This window comes from Notolabrus celidotus, chromosome 9, assembly GCF_009762535.1.
Source record: "Notolabrus celidotus isolate fNotCel1 chromosome 9, fNotCel1.pri, whole genome shotgun sequence".
In the NCBI taxonomy this organism is placed as follows: Eukaryota; Metazoa; Chordata; class Actinopteri; order Labriformes; family Labridae; genus Notolabrus; species Notolabrus celidotus.
In genome coordinates this window covers 19,329,399-19,349,832 of record NC_048280.1, presented here as the reverse complement: position 1 = coordinate 19,349,832, position 20,434 = coordinate 19,329,399, and the positions used below count along the sequence as shown (strand labels likewise).

At 42.0% G+C, this 20,434-nt stretch overlaps 2 protein-coding genes across 5 annotated transcripts in view; one reads left to right on the top strand and one right to left on the bottom strand.

Moving 5' to 3' along the window:
- Positions 1-13,232, top strand: part of smtnb (smoothelin b) — a 51,277-nt gene extending 38,045 nt beyond the window's left edge. For 2 of the 4 annotated variants that reach the window (XM_034691524.1, XM_034691525.1), the window contains 10 exons: positions 5,188-5,376; positions 5,976-6,051; positions 7,311-7,490; positions 7,674-7,736; positions 7,832-7,913; positions 7,995-8,171; positions 8,264-8,390; positions 8,523-8,674; positions 10,210-10,387; positions 11,486-13,232. In XM_034691524.1, coding sequence (XP_034547415.1) covers positions 5,188-5,376; positions 5,976-6,051; positions 7,311-7,490; positions 7,674-7,736; positions 7,832-7,913; positions 7,995-8,171; positions 8,264-8,390; positions 8,523-8,674; positions 10,210-10,357 — 1,194 coding nt within the window. In that variant the 3' untranslated portion in view covers positions 10,358-10,387; positions 11,486-13,232. Of the gene's footprint in view, positions 1-5,187; positions 5,377-5,975; positions 6,052-6,271; positions 6,305-7,310; positions 7,491-7,673; positions 7,737-7,831; positions 7,914-7,994; positions 8,172-8,263; positions 8,391-8,522; positions 8,675-10,209; positions 10,388-11,485 lie in introns of all 4 variants that reach the window. The other 2 variants (XM_034691522.1, XM_034691523.1) reach the window with 2 other exon arrangements.
- A 186-nt stretch (positions 13,233-13,418) lies between these two features.
- Positions 13,419-16,662, bottom strand: selenom (selenoprotein M). The gene is made up of 5 exons (XM_034691527.1): positions 16,416-16,662; positions 15,632-15,667; positions 15,414-15,448; positions 15,217-15,295; positions 13,419-14,187 (listed from the first exon to the last, which is right to left on the bottom strand). The coding sequence occupies exons 1-5, from the start codon at positions 16,509-16,511 to the stop codon at positions 13,957-13,959; spliced, it is 477 nt and encodes a 158-aa protein (XP_034547418.1). The 5' UTR covers positions 16,512-16,662; the 3' UTR covers positions 13,419-13,956.
- Positions 16,663-20,434: the final 3,772 nt, after the last annotated feature.

The window sequence follows — 20,434 nt, the reverse complement described above, 5'->3', positions numbered from 1 at the left end:
TAAGCTCTTCCTGTTTGGTGTTGTTAAAAGTCGTTTATTGACCGCAGTGGTTCCTGTCTGAGACCCTGATCCGTTTGGGTGGTCTGGGCTTCTCTTTGGTGGTCTGACTGCAGCACTCACAACCTCCATTATTTCCTTGTGGAATTATATTTTCAAATCCAATAAAAAATGTGAGGCTGATAGTATCAGCTTTTACTGTGGATTGTGTGTCAAGTACAATCTCTCCAAGGTTCCACAGAGAGAAACAGAGAAAAAGAAATAAACACTGGAAAGGCTCCAGAGTGACGGAGATCGAGCTCGCTCACAAAAGCGTGACAGAGTTTACGGCAAGGTTGAGATGCTTGTGGTGTTTCAGTGCAGCGAGGAGAGTTCAGATCAGACAGGTGAGACTGGCGGCTGATTATTGATGCCTCCTGCTCTCAGTGATCACAGCTGCTCCTGCTCGTCTCAGCTGTCTGCTCAGGCTCACACACAGTGAACGGCCTTGAACACAAATATAAATAATGCCCCAGCTTTATTACCTGGGTGATGACGGGACAGTTACTCTGTTTCATCTGGTCATAGAGATTAATGCCAAGCTTGTGCTCACGCTGGTAAAAGAGCTGCAGCATGAAGACACAGGACACACAGGCCCAGTCAGTGTCTCACTGTCACATAGAGGCATAGGAACCCCATTGTTACCATACTGCTAATCCATGACACATGCCTCTTACCCAACCACATCATGTGTCATAGATTTAAACTGTGCAAACTGGGGAAAAGGTGTGAGAGAATATAATGATGCACAAACGTTTAAAGCCCCCAGCTTCAGATTTCTTTTGGAGATTCTTATTTCACTTCTATGACGAGTCCTCTTTGGACAGAAACCAGTGCATTGACTTAACTTTGACATCTTTTTTTAGTAGTTTCACTACATCATTTTTGTCAGCACTTGTAATTACAGAAGAGGGTCACAATAGCTTGAGCTAAATAAAGAGAAAGGTTGTTCTGATTAACTCTGCTAATGTAAAAATTAGCAGTGATGTACTCGGCTGTGTTTGCACTTTCAAAATCAGTTCAACACATGTGATGTATGAGCATGCCATTGAGCATAACAGCTTTATCACACTGTATCACTTCTAACCTCATGCCAGGTATTCATTCACAGATACAGCATGTACAGTAACATGGGATTTCTATGCATGGACTGCAGCATGCACATAAATTCCAGTAGGCATGTGAAAGATGCACATGAGCATTTTACTCTCTGAAGAAGGAACACACAGATCTCTGTCAGCACTGGAGAGCTCTTAATTTAACACAAAAGCACTTGAAGAATCCCCCTGAGCAGCAGTGTGGCCTCTGCTGCTTGGTGTAAGCAAGCCTGAAACAAATCTTGAAAGAGCTGTGATTTCCTTACCAAACAACAAGGCTCAGAGCTGTGGGAATTTGGAGTCTGTCCTCACCATTGCTGTTCAGTCTACTCTGTTTTGACCCTCAAAACTTTGTCCCTCATGGACCTGAGCCTGCCTCCACAGGTCTTCCTTGAAATCCCAGTCGTGCAACACAACTGACCTGATTACAGCCAGGACCTAGATGCGTTTTGTCAGAGACTTGTTTGAAGACGAGTGACATTGCAGCATATAACTCTATTCGACTCAGACCCAGAGCCACGTCTAAACCCTCATTGCCTGCCAAGTGAGGTGTGAAGGACAAGCCCTCTAAATGAAAGGAAAGTTGAGAGAGGGAGGGGCGAGTTTTCTACATTTTTGCCTCTGACATTCCCCCTCTGGCGTCCACCAGTGCCCCAGGACTGACTGGATCAGTGGAATAATGGCAGGGCAGGAGATAAATAGACTTGTCCACTGCACCTGGAAATAAGGGGGTTGGGCCACTGCTGCCTGGGAAACTGGATTCCTTGCATGGTCATTGGCTGTCAGGGTGTTAACCAGTAAATAGAGGGGATTTGCAGGGGGTATAAAGGACATGTATTGTTTTGGGAGGTCTCTGTAGTCAGACAGATAGTGAGAGTACCCAGTGTCCTCACATCTGATCTCTGATCATACATTCTGACTCAGATCTCTGGGACACATCAGTGGATTTAAACCATAAGGACTTCATTTAGTAATATTGAGCGCAGCTTGTCTAGCCATGCCTGGAGTAAACCTGGATATCCTCCCAGCCTCCGAGGCCCCTGAAGCATTGGGCAGCCCAGATAGCACTTGTGCAGAATCTGGCCTGGAGGAAGCGATTGGAAATCTGCTTGCACAAGAGGAAGAAGAAGATACAGAGGAGCAATTTTGCAAGGGGAAATTTGAACTGACGTTACGGTGTGCAGTGGGGGAAATCCATAGCAACCTGCAGGCTTTTGGGAAGCGGGTGGATGCTCGTCTGGAGGAGGCAGCAGCTCAGGTGGCTCCTCTGGCTGAGGCTGTCGCCAGGCTGCAGGAAGAGAACTTGAGGCTGAGGATTCAGCAAGAAAGGCTCACAAAGCAAGTGGAGGCCCTGTGCCAGGCATTAGGTTTACCTGATCTGTTACTACAGGTAGCTGACTGCAAGGAAAGTTCACCTTCAGTTCCATGTGACACCAAAACTCAAAAAGATGCCTCTTCAACTTTGCCCAGTGATATTGCAACCCCTTCTGGCAATCCTTCATCCTGCAAACCTAAGGACACTACTGCACTGGAAACACCTCAAGACTCTTCATGCTGTCCTCCCAAAGATTTTCCATCCAGTGAACTCCGAGACACTCAAACAAATGATCTCCTGGATGCTCCGTTAGACGTATCCCCAGAGCCTGAATCATGTCCCCAAGACTCAGAATCGGTATCCACTGGGACAAGCACTCCTAAGACTTCAGAAGAGCCCTTACCTGTCCAACACCCTCCCACTTTTGCAACCCGACGCTCCCTCTCTGCTCCATCTTTGATGGCAGACATACCCTGTCCTGACAGCACGGTACTTCTCTCTCTCAACTTAGATAAGGTGCTTATACAAAGGGTTTGTCTTATGCTCCAGTGTTGACAATCAACCGCTCTGGACCTGTTGACCTACTGTTCCATTTCTCTCTGCTTGCTTTGGTTTTAAAATGACACCCACTTCATTTAAAAAATCTTGTCCATCTCAGCTGTCGTTCAGTTTTGACAGCTTGTGTTTATGTAGAGGACTCCGCTGCAAACTGTCATGGTGGTATTCCAACCCTCTATCACTATGTGTTTGTGATCATGTCCTGGCCAACTCTCCCTCGTGTGTGTGTGTGTGTGTGTGTGTGTGTGTGTGTGTGTGTGTGTGTGTGTGTGTGTGTGTGTGTGTGTGTGTGTGTGTGTGTGTGTGTGTGTGTGTGTTTGCATGCAAGTGCTCTGTAGAGTAGGAACACTTCCTGGTAGCAGTTTAAAAGGACGTTGTAACAAGATCAGTGTCCATGTCCTTTAGTTCACAACCTTCATATCATCTATTAGATTAGTTTTGGTAGGAAATTAAGCATTGGTGTTTTTTAAAAAGGAGGAATAATTTCTAACGGTTCAACTTGTCTGGCTTCAGAACAAGAATTGGATTTGAGGTCTTGCTGAACTGTTATAGAGATTGATGCTCACGTTCCTTAAACCTTGTCTGCTCTTAAATCTTTCACAAATCTGTGTGTGCATGCGTGCGTGCGTGTGTGTGTATGTGTATGTGTGTGGAATGGTGACATTTTGAGGGATACTGAGGGTTTGTATAATTAATTTCTGTCATTCAACAAGCCACAGATCATATTCTTGTCTAATCCTGCAAAGACAGCTGAGTCTGCCAGTCAGCCGATCTTGTCTAGGAGGCTGTCTTCCTCTAACTGTTTCTCCCTCCCAGCAGACAGATAGTGATTATGAGGGGTGACCATATCAGACCATTTTTTCCTATGTCTTTGTACAATATCAGTCATGTCTCCCACGCCAGCTGTTTGGGTGAGTGCTGTATTGTTGATCTATCCATCAACCAAACAAAAAGAGCGTTTATGTGGCGCAGTGATTCACACGCTGAAGAGTCTGCTTAATCTGAATTAAACATGACTGGAGGATTAAGGTAACTGACATTTATTCCCCCTGCATACATTCCGTCCATGACTTAGTTTGGCTGATGTGTCCCAAAACATTCCTTATCGGTCAAGTCCGTCTCAGTTCATTCATTTCCAGGTCGGAAGAAGTCTTAGAAACCAGTGGTCACTCTCGATCACTCAGCACTGTGGCTGGCTGTGCTTGGCTCTGTACTTCGCTGAGACCTGGCCCAGCTGGGGCCCTCTGGGAGAAGGGCTGGGTGGTGGATAGGAACAGAGCCAGCTGTCTGAGCTATATCTGTACTCGGCTACAACAAAAGCTCTGAAGCATCAGCCAGAGCCCCTGAGTCTGCCACAGGCATTTCGTCTCAAAGAAACGTAATCAGGGATTTTCGTTGGATTAACGGTTGCTAATAATGTACTGATAAAAAGCCAGGTTCACCCCAACAAACTGTGATGATGAGTTGTGCTTCACTTCTCCTTAATCATGCTGTATCTCTCTTTACTTTTCCCCAAAATATTCACAACTCCTTGTGTGGTGCACTGACTAGGGAGGGTTTTTTCCCTCAGAACTTACATCTGATAATGCATTGCTCTGGCCTCAGTGGTGTATCGTACCTGTCAAAGTAACATTTGGATCCCAGGAGCTCAGTGTCATTTAGACACTCAGGGCATCAGTCACACTCCATGGACTCTGCTAACAGTATCTTGGCAGAGCTGCTCTTGCTCGCATGTGCTTGCTGTCACCCTCTCTGGCATTGCTGGAAGGCAGAGTAGATGGAAGAAATGATGCGTTGTGGTGAGTGGGGGGGCTTTGTATGAAAAGTGATTATCAGAGGAGCCTGCTTCACACACTCAGGCCTATTATGGCTGCAGTGAGTTAAACAAATCCTCTTGTGCTTATCATGTCTTTAATGTCTGCAAGCTTTAGTTATGTTTTCCTTTTCAAGGGTTTTTTTGGTTTAAAACTGAAGCTTTAACCTGAGGTTAGAGGAATCTGCTTGCAGGAGCTCTCAAATAGCAAAGCACAAATCCAACCAAGATCACAGCTCACTAAATAATGAACTATTTCCCTTTAAATCTTCACTCTGTGCCTAATTAAAATAACCAAGCATATGTTTTTGCACTTCTGTGTGTCCTCATGCTAATGCTGTGTGTGTTTGTTAATGTGTCTTTCACAGATGGAGACGGAGCCTGTCATGGCCTCTATGCCGGTGTTTTCAGCTGGACCGTCCGTCACTGTGGCCTGTCACGTCCCAGCCATCCCCAACGGCTCCACCAGTATTCAGACCAAACCTGAGCAACCCTCTGGAAAAGTGACTGCTGAACAGCTGGCTGCTGTGGAGGATGAAGAGCTCCTTGATAAAATGGTACCCCACACCCACACTACAATGCTGGATAAAATAGAATTACGAGCACCTTTTCTTTTTCTTTCCTTTTTTTTTTTTAGAGCATTGCATTCAGACAGACAACAACAGTTCATCATTTTACAGTCTGCCAGTGTCCATATCTGTCCCTCTTTTCATCGTCCATCTCCAATGCAGCCCCCCCCCCCCCCTTTTTTTTTTTGTTCCCCCCTCCCCAGGGCTTCCCAATAACAATGAAAATTATTTCCCTGATAGACTAATAACAAGAGTCAAAGCAAAATAAAATATGTAGGTCATGTGTTGATTAACAGAAATAAATAACGCAAATAATAAGTTACATGTACGTTTAGGGGCACTCGTGTGTGCAGGCACCCCAGCCTGTACCCACCCACACAGCCCCCACAACAAGCACCCTTTCTAACCAATACAATGGCTTCAATCATGTCCCACCAGTTATATAGATATATTTAGAAAAATCAGTTATATGTGTGTGTATAATGCTTTGTTAGCACTGCGTGCATAAATAGAGCCATGTCACTGTGGCTTTCTGTGTGGAATGACCTCTCACTGTTTCCGATTGTGCTTTGTTTTTTCTTCCACAGCTGGATGAGTCAAAAGACTTTGAGGAAAGGAAAATGATCCGTGCAGCCATGAGAGACCTTCGCAAGAAAAAGAGAGGTAATAGAGGAAGAAAAACCACAGGAGTTACCTCACCATATTTCTTTTCTTTCTTCTTTTTCTTCCTTCCATATTTATATCTGCTGCTGTCTCTGCCCCATTTCAGTCAAACATGTTTTTCTCTTTATGATATCACAATTTTTTAACCTTGGCCTCCTTTTAATTAAAGTATGTAACAAACTTGCAGTTCCTACATTGTTTCTGTCCGTTCTGCCCTCAGAGGCCATGCTGGGATGTACTCAGGAGGAAATAGGTAGGGCAGGTTGGTGTGCAGTGTGCATTAACAAGTGACACATGCCTGCGTTTGACTTTTTGTGTGCACCATCCTGTCATTGTCAGACCACTACAGTTTCTAAACAGTTTATTTCTGTGGTGGATAATGAAGGATATGTTGATATTATTTTGAACATGCATGAGTCCTATTTTTTTTAATGTTTTTTAATGTGCAGTGTTTCACAGTCTCCACAGTGTGCTGCTACATTGGTGCAGAAACATCTACCACATTTAACGTGATCTCTGTTTGGTGTTGGTTTCACCAGTTTCACCAGTTTCACCAGTTCTCTGATTGCACTGAGCTGACAGTTTAACCTTTCAACTGTATTCTCAGATTTGAGTTAATGATGGACGAATCTAAAAAGGTTCAATAACTTAGTAAATAAGGGTCTAAGACTGCCCTGAGCACCCTACCCCGTGCACCTCTGATTAATTTGGAAATGAAAACAATGACAAGTAAGATCTGGAGGGAAATTTTGACATATTTCAAGTTGAAAAAACACATTTGACACTGCTGACAATGATCAGACAACAGCTAACAATGGTATTGCATTATTTGTTATAATACTAACTCTGCTGATTGCTAGATAGAGAAGTGGGGATTTGCCAATATTCTAGACATCACTGAACTGTGCACAGACTTCCAAAGGGGACGATTTGAGCATATGTGCTCTCTTTGATGTGTGATGTTTGTGCAGTAAATGTTACTTGACAGTTCTGGCTCTTCTGTGAGCCTTCCACCTGCAAGTGTTTGTGTGATCAGAGGAATTAAACAGTGCCGTGGAAAGAATTCTGAAATGCATCATCTGAAAATTTGGAAGTCTGTTATAATCCATCTTTGTGGCCGTCAGATGAGCTGCTGTCAGGTTGTTTAGAACCTCATGGTCTCTTCCCTTTTTCCACTGACATCATCTCCCCACCTCCCCCCCTGTCTCTTCATCCCTTTCCCTCCCCTCTCTCTACCCCTCATTACTTCTCCAACCCAGACCAGAGAGAAAAGGAGCGCGAGACCCGTCTGCAAGAGCTTCGGAACCAGAGAGACGAGCGAGCGCACAAGAGCCGGCCCGGGGTCGGTGCTGGAGAGGTGGTGATGAGGAAGATGGAGAAATCTGCAGATGGCTCCAGCCTTAGTCAAGTCACCAAGACTGACCGCTTTGCACAGTCTGGTAGTTATTTTTTTTCTTTTCATTCACAGTGCATTTGTGAACTTTCTTTGAACCTTTAATCTGACAATTGCAAGACCCAAAGGTCAACTGAACAGAAGAAAACCAAACAAGTGAACAGAAAAAGAGATCAGAAAACAGTCTGTTGAGAATATGAATAATATAAAAGTGTACATGTGTGTTTAGATGATAGGAGCAGATCATCACGCAGCACTGTCGTTGAATCCAGTTATGTGCAGAAAACAGACAGTAAGTTAAGACTTAATGTTGATCTCTTGCTTTCTTCTAATACTGTGTATCTGATATAGTGTTTGTCATTCAAATGTCTCTTTTAATTATTTCAGGAGGAACAGTCCAGTCAAAGTCATACAGCTTCACATCATCCACATCATCTTCATCCTCTAACACAAGCAAAAAAGTGGGAAGGTAGGTTATAAAATCTCATAACCCTAATTTTAAAATCCATCTGCTTTAAGGTGTTAACTTCCCTTGCATGTTTTTGCTCAGTGTGTTTGATCGAGAGGATGAGTCATCATCTCGCAGTGGCAGCAGCGGGTTGGCGGCTGTGGAGCGAAAGCAGGCGGAGAGGAAGAAGGAGCTGATGAGGGCTCAAACTCTTCCAAAAACCTCGGCCATGCAGGCCCGCAAAGCCATGATAGAGAAGCTGGAGAAGGAGGGAGGCGGGTAAGGATAAACAGAGAGATCTTACTACCAAAGAAAGAAAAGGAGTGGGTCTGATCATGTAAATATTAACACAAACCTCACTTTTCGTTCAGCCCTGGAAATCAGGCCGTCGCCAAGGTAAACAAGGTGCAGCGCTCCACAAGCTTTGGTGTACCCAATGCAAACTCCATCAAGCAGATGCTGCTCGACTGGTGCCGTGCCAAGACCCGCTCATATGAGGTGAGCCAACCAGACTTAGTGCTCATCTCTTAATTCAGATGATTAAGATAAGAGAAGCTTTTACCTCAGGAAAGTTTCCATCACTTATCTCCCCCAGCCAGCCATACTTATTCGCTTTGTTTTCTCCCTCAGCATGTGGACATTCAGAACTTCTCCTCCAGCTGGAGCAATGGCATGGCTTTTTGTGCTCTGGTTCACAATTTTTTCCCTGAAGCCTTCGACTACGAAAGTTTGATCCCCAGCAACCGCAGGCATAACTTTGAGGTGGCCTTCGACACTGCAGAGTGAGTACACACGAGAAAAACAATTGTTTTTCCTGGTAATATCAACACTAACCACATTGGTTCTTTTAGCTTTTTGTTTGTTTTGAATTTGAGAATCGAGTGACATTTTTGGAGAACCCCAATCAACTGCAGCAAAGCTCTTCTTCTGTTAAGCTCGGCACTGTAACTGCGAAGAAACCAGCAGAAGAGGATTCAGCAAACTTAGCTTTACTGTTGGTCTTAGGACATTTCCTCCAACCTGAGGCAATTGCGGAGTGAATACACAATGAAAGTCAAACAATCAAAGCTGCTTCCAGCTCGTACCTACGTCTGATCTTTCTTTGCATTACGCTGATTTTTCACATACTTCCCTGATTCTGGAGAACTGAGATGAGCCAAAAACACGTGGAAGCTCCTCTACTGATTTTCAAGGACTAACTATTCCTGTTTTTCCCAGGTGTAGCAAACCAACTCAAGGCTGAGCGAACCCCCATTACTGCTACTACTGTAATTACTCCACATCTAAACCTCCACCTTCTATTTGTCCCCTTCATGAGTAACTGCCGTGACCCTCTCCATCCACTGTAATCCAGAGACCCATGAACAACTGTCCCAAAACAGCTACGAGGTTAATGAACAGACCTCGGCTCCAACCCTTCTTTTCTCTCTCTTCTTATTTTTCTTTCCGATCTCTCTTTCATCACACCGTTTTCACGTTTGATGCCCCTCCACCACCTTTTGTGTGTGTGTGTGTGTGTGTGTGCTCACATGCTCCCAAGTAGGATGATGTCAATCATACAGCACCGGACTGTCACCACACCACCGCCCTCGTTTCTCCACCTTTGTGTTGCATTATCACTCACTTCCCCCCTCAGGCACCCCCAGCAATTTGTTGTTATCTGGATACCCCTACACACACTCTCTCACACACACACCATCCTGTGCACCAGTGTGTTTATAGAGTCACTATAGAAATGTATGTTTCTGTTTTTAGCTGAGTCCTTGTTTTTTTCACTGTGACTTGTATTCTTATAAGAATGTAGCAGTTTTGACATCAAGTTTCATCTTAGTGCACAACAAACAAAAAGGCTGAATGAGCATCAGCTGACGCTCATTTGACATTTTGTTTTGTCCCATGTATTTATGTGTGTTTGTCACATGCTGAATGTGTTATGATGTTCATGAAGCATGTCAACTCATGGATATTTTTGTCACCACAGAGAATGTAATGTTTTTGTTTCTCTTTGTGTGCTGTCTCTCTCTCTCTCTCTCTCTCTCTCTCTCTCTCTCTCTCTCTCTCTCTCTCTCTCTGTCTCTTTGACATTTGGCTGCTCACTGCTTGTATCTGTTTTTTTTATTCCTCCTCCTTCCTCTCCTTCCTCAACTATCTCTGTCCTGCTCCTTCTCTCTTCCACCTATCTATATTCACTCTCTTCCTCATGTCAACTACTTTTTCTCCTTGTTATTTTCTTCCTTTCCTTTCCTTCCTCTTCCTCTCCATCTCTTCTCTCTCTTTCACCCTCCACCTCCTCCCACCCTGCCGGGTGTGGGCACAGGAAAATGGTGGACTGTCCCCAGTTGCTTGACGTGGACGACATGGTGAAGATGCGCGAGCCAGATTGGAAGTGTGTGTATACCTACCTGCAGGAGTTCTACAGGGGCCTGGTGACCAAAGGCCTGGTTAAAACCAAAAACTCCTCCTAGAGTCGCACCCCACCTAAAACTGAACCCATGGTGAGAGTCGGGGGAAGCCAAAGAAGGAACGCCACTTATGGGATAGAGGGGGGGTTTATGAATGTGTGTAGGTACATGTTTTACACAAGGGATGCAATTCTTCCGGAATTGTCCTGCTTTTTTTTCTCTGATGCCAATCACAGGCCTGTTTCCAGCTGATAGAATTTACATAAAGAATCAGTGTTGACTTTCTGATATGTCATCCTTCATGTTCATCTGAAGTTACTGAGGTCCGAAGAACCAAACATGGTGTCTGTGTGTCCCTGTCCGTGTCCGTGTGTGTGTGTGTGTGTGTGTGTGTCCATGTGTGCATCTCTAAAAAGCCAGACTATGGCCCAGGCAGAGAGCCAGAACCATCTGCAGCTCAACACTTTAAAAGGACCTGCAGCACGGTGATGTTTCAAACAGAGGAGTTGAGAAACAAAGCAGAGAGCAAAGCACAGTGTTGTCCAATGACTTTTTATCAAATATAAGTTTACAAGTGTTTATACACTCAGCTTGTTAAGCTTTTAAAAGGTACCCTAATAGTTAAGTGCAGAGTGACTTGTGTCCGCAATTCATTAAATTACTGTTATTTACATTTATTTTTTCATGCACGAGGTAAAGCCTGGTTCTGTATCTGTTACTCTACTCTTTGTTAATGAAGCTGTCTGTAAGGTTTACACTGTGTGGAGATAATGCCACCTTGTGGTCACTCTAAACAAGTAACGTAATATGTGTTTGATTTAAAACTTAATTTATTTATAGCACAATGCATTACAAAAATGTATTTATAGGGATGTTAAAAGGTGGTTTGGGGACAAAAGTGGGATGAAGAACAAAAGGGAAATAGAAAACCACAGCAGTGTGTGTGTGTGTGTGTGTGTGTGTGTGTGTGTGTGTGTGTGTGTGTGTGTGTGTGTGTGTGTGTGTGTGTGTGTGTGCGTGCGTGCGTGCGTGCGTGCGTGTGACAGAGAGTTTGTTGGAACAGCATTGGTGGTGGTGATTAAATGGGAATCCTAGATAATATCCTTCCTCCTTCTCCCTTTCTGGTCCTCTCCTCCCTCTTGTCTCTCCACCTTCCTCTTCCTCACACACTATTGTTTGTCTCTTCCTCAGGACCTACGCTAATTGCATGCCTCTGCTTGAAGTGGAGGACATGATGATCATGGGAAATAAACCTGACTCCAAGTGCGTCTTCACTTATGTACAGTCCCTGGTCAATCACCTGCGCAGATATGAGATGTCCATGGGTCGGCCATGTGACCTCTGACCTGTGAACAGTGAGTGTAGGCCTCCCCCTCCTGAGTTCACCGGACCCAACCCCCCTGACCCCAGAGCCCCATCCAAGCTCCGGCTCCATCTCTCCATGTTCACCTGATGATGCCCTGCACTCTGACAGGCTGTCACAGAGTCACATATCTCTGATGGACCAGCTGGGACAGTGTGTGTGTGTTTGTGTGAGTTTGTTTATCTTTGTTGGCAGTGGTGATGTGTATACATCCTTTCAGTTCTTATCTAAAAACACACATTAACACAGGCAGTCCACCTTTCTCCAGCAACAGGGCGCCAAAGGTTTTATAAGGCATCTTTTACAGCTTTAAGGTTTGACTTTATTGAACTGTGCTAACACTCAGCTTTGTGTCAGGTTATATTTAACATTCAGTGGCTGTGTCACAACACTAATGTACAGAAAACACATCAGGAGAGAAAAGAGAAATATTTTAATGCTATTACCCATTTTAAGTTATTGAAACTTTCCTTTTTTCTTCTACTCTTTTTTAAATATTGTAATTTTTCTAACATTAAAGAGAGAAAAATGACCAAGAAAAATCCTAACAGCCATGTAAAAGCATTATTTGGTCATTCTGGTACTACTTTTTTTTACCAAACATTGGTAGCTTGAAGAATTTTAATAAAATAAGTTATTATTCTTAAGATGATGTAGATTTTAATATTTAATACATGAGCACATGGAAGTTATTTTCTTTGTCATGTAAATGAATGCAACACTTGCATTGCTGCAGTGAAATGCTGAGTTATCTCACCTTTCTTAACCTTACAGTGCTACTGAGAACATGTTTCTGTTTTTCTACATGTTAACCCTCATGTGTTACTGCAGCAGTAGGAAAAAAATGCTTAAATCCAACACACTTTTTCTTCAGGTTAAAAGGAAACAATGATGGTGTTTACCATCTGCCATACAGCTGAACTGTATCATCATCACTTGATGTTTGTCATTGCTTATCTACCAGGGATTGTGCAGAATATAAAAAAAGCCCAGCATCACAGCCCTGCCCTGCCAAACACACTCACACAGCTCTGTTAGAGGGCTTCCTGTTTATGCTATGCTGCAGACTTTTTAAAATCTAACATTTTGTTTTTTGTTGGTGTATATTATGCTTCTAAAAGTTCAGTTTAAAGTGAGTCAGTGAACTATGGCTACCACAATGTTTTGTGAAATAAATAGGGGTAACTTTTAAGAGAAGTTAGTGGGCCTGATGAAAGCTGGCTTTCGGTTGAAACGTGAGTAATCATGAAAAAACAAAGCGGACAATTGTACATTTTATGGCATGAAGCTAAGAACATTTTTAAATGAAGATTTTTATTCTGCTTGTAAAATTAAGGTTCCTTGATGTTTAGATTCTGATTGTTTCAGAGCTGATTTTGACTAAACGTATGTCTTGAAGCTTTGTTTTGGTTGAATTTGAGAAATCATTGAACTGTTCCACTGCTGCCAACTGAGAAATGAAAACCTTCTACGAAGCAGTGAGTGCTGTACATAAGAGCTTAAACACATTTTAACTTTGTTTCTGTGCACCAGTTAAATGTGAACGGAAATAAAAGCTATTTGAGAAATGAATAAGTGTGGTGGATTATTGCTGCAAAATCTAAATCGCTACAACAGACTTATGCCTCTCAAGCATCATGCAGCATTCATACACACTTCCTGTTTGAACCCTAAAAGATGGCAAATGTTCTCCTGGAGTTTAAAAGGAAACACTCATTAAATCATCAACCGTCAACACTTAAAGGATCAGATGACAAGAGATACTTTACCTTTTTCATTTTATTATTTCCCACTTTTACAACCCTTTGACTTGACTACTCTTGTGTGCATTAGCTCCACCCACAAGAACATGTAGCATCAACCTCAGGCCAGTCAGACAGTTTTTCAGCCTGAGGCTTCATTCAGTTTCACAGCAGGTTGGTAACAGTCAGGCACACAAGAGAACTCAAGCCAGGGGAAGATCCTAAAGACAGCTGTCACAACAAATTAAAACATACACTTCCAGTCTCTATGTGGGGAGTAGAAAAGCACTCACAACGTGACCCGTTGGGTACTTATTGCTGCAAAACAAAGAGGAAACAGCAAAAAGAAGATGTGCAAATTCAGACTAGAGACCTTTTTAAAGGTCTTTTGCTGATGCTAAAATTCCATCCTTGCCCAAAGGCTGCTCCATGATCTGCTGGCCTTTTTACTAAAAATGACAAACATTTCTGTCATAACTGCAGAAACCACATGGTCATAGAGCAGCTAAGGGGCAAAGAGGTACTGTGAGATTCCTACTTTTCTCTTCCTTGATAGGTTATAGGTCAGTATGCTGGACCTCCTGGTCTGGCTCTGAGGAGGAGCTCTCTGTGACTAGAGAAGAAGTGGCAGGTTTGTGTGCTGGCTCATCTTTAAATGGGCTGTCTTTGGCAGGAGAGAAACGGAACTCCTCGGGCACCTCTTCCTCAGCTTTGGCCTTCTTGTAGAAGCCAAGCTTCCCCATCAGCTCATTGATCTCAGAGCGGGTCATGTCAGACAGAGCTATCCGCTAAAAGGACACACAAGTTAAATGATGATTCCAGGGTGTTAATGTTATTCTTGCATTAAATATTGTTTGACTTGATGAATAGCAGCTTGCTTTAAGGACCTTTTTCAATGCATTTAAAAGCAATCAGAGATGAACATTGAAATAAAAAGACAGAAAAAAAAAATCTAAAATGTTTGCCTCTATTGGACAGCTACTAGAACGACAGACGAGTTACACAAAAGGAGACAAGGAGCTCTGCTTTTACACACAATAACAGCATGCAGGTGTTAATATTCAGTTGTGTTGTAATATTGCATCATTGTAAAAAGGGCAATATATTCATATCAAAATAACATTTAAAAAACCTCTTTGAACAGAGTTTACACTTGCATATTTATTAAATCTGAGTAAAGGGTTTTAAAAGTGCCAAAATGTTACTTTTTATGCAGGGTGAGCAAATTAATAAACATTTACACCTACAGAAGTAAGAAAAAAATGAAACCATAGCATGTTAAAACCAATACTTAAGACAAAAAATGATTCAGAATCTTGTTAATCTTAAAAGACTGTGGCAGTACTCAAATATATCAATGTTTTCTCTCATCTCAAACTGTGTTATTTGAACAGGCCCTCTCAGCATGGTGTTGATGTTCTGCCCCCAAGTGGCAACAGACATAATTGATACTTTAAATTTCTTTATTATGTCTTTATTCTCATTTGGAAATAAAATATATAACTATGAAGCAATGTTTGGAGAAAAAAAAGCTGCTATAAAAGAGATGGTTTCAGCCCTTGTGTGTAGGGTTTTGAAGTTGACTGTAGTTACTTGTTAGATAGACCATGACCGTTCAACTGCACAGATGTAACCCTGGGAATCTGAGAATAAATGGACTGACAACAGTGCTTTGTAACTGAATTACAATGCAATTTTCCTATTATATATATCATTAATGATATAGTGATCCAAATCAGATTCTACACATGCAGGGGGTTTAACATATTTTAAAATAAGTACTGTTCAAATGTAAATGCAGGAGAACAAAGACTTACATCCAGCTCCTCATAATAATGGTTCAGAAGAACAAGCTCAGGGTCAGCCCCGGGGATGTGCTTCATCACCAGGTTATGACTGAGAAAGTGACCGTTAAGGATCGGCACAGAGAAGAAGGTGAGACAAATTTGTAGAGTGAAATTCATGAGCAGACATATTTAAGAAACAAGAGTGAACTTCTTCAGTAAAAGGATACTAGAGAGGAATGTCTTCGACCACAAAGGCTTTGACCTGCAGACAGAGGGAGGGGTTAATGTTTGTCACTCAGAGCTGTTTCACTCACAGATCTGTGGGAGATTATTTGAAACCTTAGATGTGGAAAGTTACATGTTCCACAGTGAGCAAATGCTCTTAGACAGGGATTAGGCCTCAGTATCCTCATACACTTGCTCTGTGTTTTATGGAGTAACTTACCTCTCTGAGCCTGTTAAGCTGTCATCCACCACACGACTGCAAGGAGACAAGAGTATAAAGGAAAGGACATGGTTACAAGTGGCATACTGTGAGGACAGGACATTACTTTCATTGGAGAAGATAACTGACCTTTCCGCTACTTAAATAGATCTGTGTATATTTTTGTGCTGTAGTTTTTGTTCTGACTTTCTTGCTTGTGTACACTTGTCTTCAATGCAGTAATATCACTGCAGTGTTGAATCCTTTGAGTGCAGGTTCAGTCCTTTGGGAAGAACTGCGACCATTTTTTTGGAAATATGAGTCTACTCTAGGTAAAGGGTGGGACTCACACAACAATTGCAACAGATGAGAGGCTGGCAGGGTGGTGGCTAGGTGACACCATGGGATGGGGAGGGGGGGCTTTATTCTCACAATATGAGGGGTAGAGTTTCAGTAAGTAAGTTTTGTCCAGGGATCAGACCCCCGGGCAATGAAAAATCGTGTGTCTGCATTGGCCCAGAAATGAAGCCCAAGTGTCGCAGAATTAGAAATTGCAAACAACGTTGTCAACACAGCCTTTATTAGGCTACAGGTGTGTTTATAAAGCACCCGGGTTGCTAAATCTCTATTCATACAACTTCCCTAAATCACGCACTCACGCATGCGCCCAGCTAGTTAAAATACGGAACAAAACGCATCCGTTTAAGTGTTTGCAGGAATCATACTCAATTAATTACTCCAACACCTCAGTCCAAAGTCAATGCAGAGAGAAGTCCCGTAAAATAAGGCTCTTGTGTCACTGTACCTCAACCCTCGCCTTCGCGAGCCCCTCAAGCTTCTTCAGATCCACATCGTAGGCCGAGGCGCAGTTTAGTAAACCGGCCAACACGAACAGCCACATCACGCTTCTTGGTTCAGATCGGAAACAGGACTCAGCTCTTCTCCAGGACCAGGACAACCCGTGGATGTGGTAGAAAGTGACTGAGCTGCAGAGGTGAGTAGGGATGATGTGTAGCTATGTCACGTCCGGATCTCATGCCACGTCAGATTTTTCTCTGAGAGGAGAGAGGGAGGGACGGAGGGAGGAGAGGTCGCTCATTGGATATCTGCGAGATCCTTATCAAGATAAAGATAATCCCACAGATCTGGTATGAAATCTCTGGTTAATCCTTGCAAATGTTATGAGAAAGCGGATTGTTTTATAAGATGACAGTCAAGCTGGAATAGTCCCTACTTATCCCCAGCTGCAGACAGATAATGGAAACTGAAACTGGTTATTATCAGACTATTTGTTGCAGTATTGAAAATGTGACGTAATACAAATACACCTGTTCCTTTATTAAAATGGATCTCTGACATGTATAAGTAGAACTTAATTAGGAATTTATATCATCCACATATTAGACTTGTGAAGAGAAACTGGATGACCTTATCTCGAATTGTATTTCTTATGTCAGTGTGAACCTTTGTGACTGACATACGTTAAGATAATTGATACCAACAATGCTAAACTCTTTTAATATTTTAACTCAACTCTTAACTGGTTTTTAGTTATATCCTCCTGAGACCCACAAGAAAAAAAGTTTTGATATCATTTTTTCTAGATAATATAAGTATTGGGGTTGAAAGAAAAACATTACAGAAAAAAAACAATAATGTTGTTAATTTAATTTGTATCATCTGTCCCTTGTAGCAATCATTAAGTCGTGATAAGTCACAGAATGTAATTATATTATTTCAATGATTTGTGTATTTCTATTAAGATTTCGTGTCATTTCATGAACATTAAAACACTTATATAGTGGGAACAGATCAGAACATTAACATATCATTTTAAAATGCATACTCAACCCTTGAAAGTCACCTAAATCAATTTTTTAACTGATTTGATGTGTCAGTGTGTGCACATGTGTGCATGTATGAGCATGTGTGTGTGTGTGCATGTACTGTATGTTTGGTGTGCATGTGTGAGTGTGTGTGTGCATGTGTGCATGTAAAATCCTCTCAGCCTAACTCAGCCCTTGCTTCCTCGTGTACAGAAATTGGTTAAACACAGTTGTATTTAGTCCTGCTGTCCACTACAAAGGACACTGAATAAATGTTGTGTTTTGAAAGGGTTCAAATTACTGTACATTTGTGAAATCTTACTAAATTGAGGTTAATACCCTTACAGACTCTTTGAAGAATCAATTTCAATATTTGCAAGAGAATCATGATATCTGCAAAAAAATGATCCCTCACCTCCTTTGGTGCCATAAATTGTGAAAGTTGAGCTTTCAGCCATTTAGAAAAGAAAGTTCATGTGCTCTGTTGGCCACATACACACAAGTGAGACATCATTAGAAGGCCGAGGATGTCCTCTTCACAGGACAGTGGGGTTTTTATAGACTGAATATATATGGTTCTTAAATTAGATGGCTAAAATGCATGTCCTCCCCAGAGGACAAAAATGAATTGCCGGGTCTCAGGAGCACCTTTCATAAATTCAAGCGTAGAGCCCAAAGTGCTTCACAAAAGAACAGAGAGACAGATAAAAACAGTAATAGGTAAAAGTGGAAAGGAAAGGGATATACAATACTTAAAACCATGACAATTAAATCGATAAAATAAAATCTGAGAAGTAACAGAAGCATAAAATAAAATAAAATCCTAATTTTAGTAATCACACAATTTTAATTATATTCTGTTCTCTTCACGCACTTCATGCTACTTACTTTCCATGGAAGCAATAATATCAGTTTACCAAGAGAACTTTCTCAGAGCTGCACCCTCCATGATTATTGAGGAAATGACAGACAACACAAAACACAAAACACAAATACACACACACACACACACACACACACACACACACACACACACACACACACACACACACACACACACACACACACACACACACACACACACACACACACACACACACACACACGCACACACCCACACCAGGACACGAGTCTGACTCATACATTTGATAAAGGCCAGAAGCATTTAAGAGGTCATGGAGACTGATGAGGTGGCTGCAGGTGTTGCTACGGCAACATCTTATCTCCATGCTTTCGCCATGTGCAGACGTACTTTCGTTTCTTGGAAGGAAACTGGTGTCAATATAAAACAATGTTTTATTTCTTAGATATTTTGAGATATCAACACCAAGTAATTTAACCAAACAAATACTGACACAAACAACCGATTTTGTGATGATTATATTTGATGTTCTCATGTCAAAAGATGTGACAAGCAGCTTGAAAATTCTACTAAATAATAAATAGGAGCACTAGTGCTACGCTCACTTTAAACCAGACACACTTCCTTTCAGCTTCCAAGAATCTGTGCACTGATATTTAGGTACAGGGGCATTGGACAATGTATATGGCTTGCTTGAGTAAACAGGGATCTCATGAAAGAAAGGCTCAGAATAAAAAAAATGGGCTGTAAATGCAAACAGGGGTCTATTGAGAGTACCTGAGTACAGGGTCCCCGATTTGTTCAAAGCCCAATTTATGGATCATGTCCACTTATGAATCTGTCCTTGCACTGTCACGAATCAAAGCCTAGAGTATAAATGTATCATGGGGACTCAGACGGTATAAAAGTTTTTGTTGCCTTGTTCATCCCTTCCATAAAAAAGGCTACCGGCAATTATTATCAAACAACTTCAGATGAAATAAAGGTTTGGCCTTAGTTAGCCTTAAAGCTGCTGTTGGTAGGAATGGTGTAAAAAACTTAACTTTTTTTCTGCTGGGTTTGGAGAAAAGATTATAATACCCAACGGTACTCATCGGTAAGTGAAGTGATTTGAGACTATTGCGAAATCTCTGTGTTTTCAAATGCCTTTGTATCAAGCAATGTTATTATTCCCCTTGTTCCCGTTATGACGGACCAATCAGAGCTAATCTCCAATCCTCTGACCTGATTGGTTAAGGGGCGGCCCCTACTACGTCCTCCGATTGGTTATGAGTCCAGCACTATCATGTGTTGGGGGGCTAAGAGGAAATGTGGTTGGGAGGGATAGTGTTGACATTCGAAGTCCCTCTCTCTGAACAGATGTTTACTCTGTGACTACCAACAGCAGCTTTGATTTAATGTTATAAGATCAAAGCTCAGCGGGGGTTTTGTACGAGCAAAATAACATATTGACCCCATCTTATAAGATTGACGCTTGAACCATCACGTTGCACTTGCTCCACCGTTTCTCAAACCAAACAGATCACTGTTCTACAGTGGCCCTAAAGGACAAAACAAATTTACAGAAGATGAAACACTTTTACAAAGTTGGAGACAAATTTACATTTTGGAAAACATTTCTACATTTTATAAAACAAAATTACATCAGCAAAACCTTTTACCAAGGCCAAAACAAATTTACATTTAAGAAAATAAATTTACAAAAGATGAAACACTTTTACCATTTCTGTAACAAATTAACATTTCATTTTTACGGAAAGGGAATGTACCAAATACCGGAAGGGATCGAGTGAGGGGTCATTTGTTTTGATGGAGAGAAACCAAACGAAGATGGACATGGTTTACATATTAGGACATCCTCAAGTCTCAGAGAGAGGTGTCAGACCTCAGCTGAAAAAGCATCATGCCTCTGTATATATCTGTACATATCTGCGCAAAACCTTCATCATGTGTCAGAATTCAGATGAAATGGCCTCAGACCACATAGCCTCAGACTAAACAGAGTCAGGCTAAAAGGAGTCCGACTCAACGGGGAAAGTGTTCCGTCGTTTGTAAAATTGTCTCCAACTTTGTAAAAGTGTTTCATCTTTTGTAAATTTGTTTCCTTAAATGTAAATTTGTTTTGGCCTTGGTAAA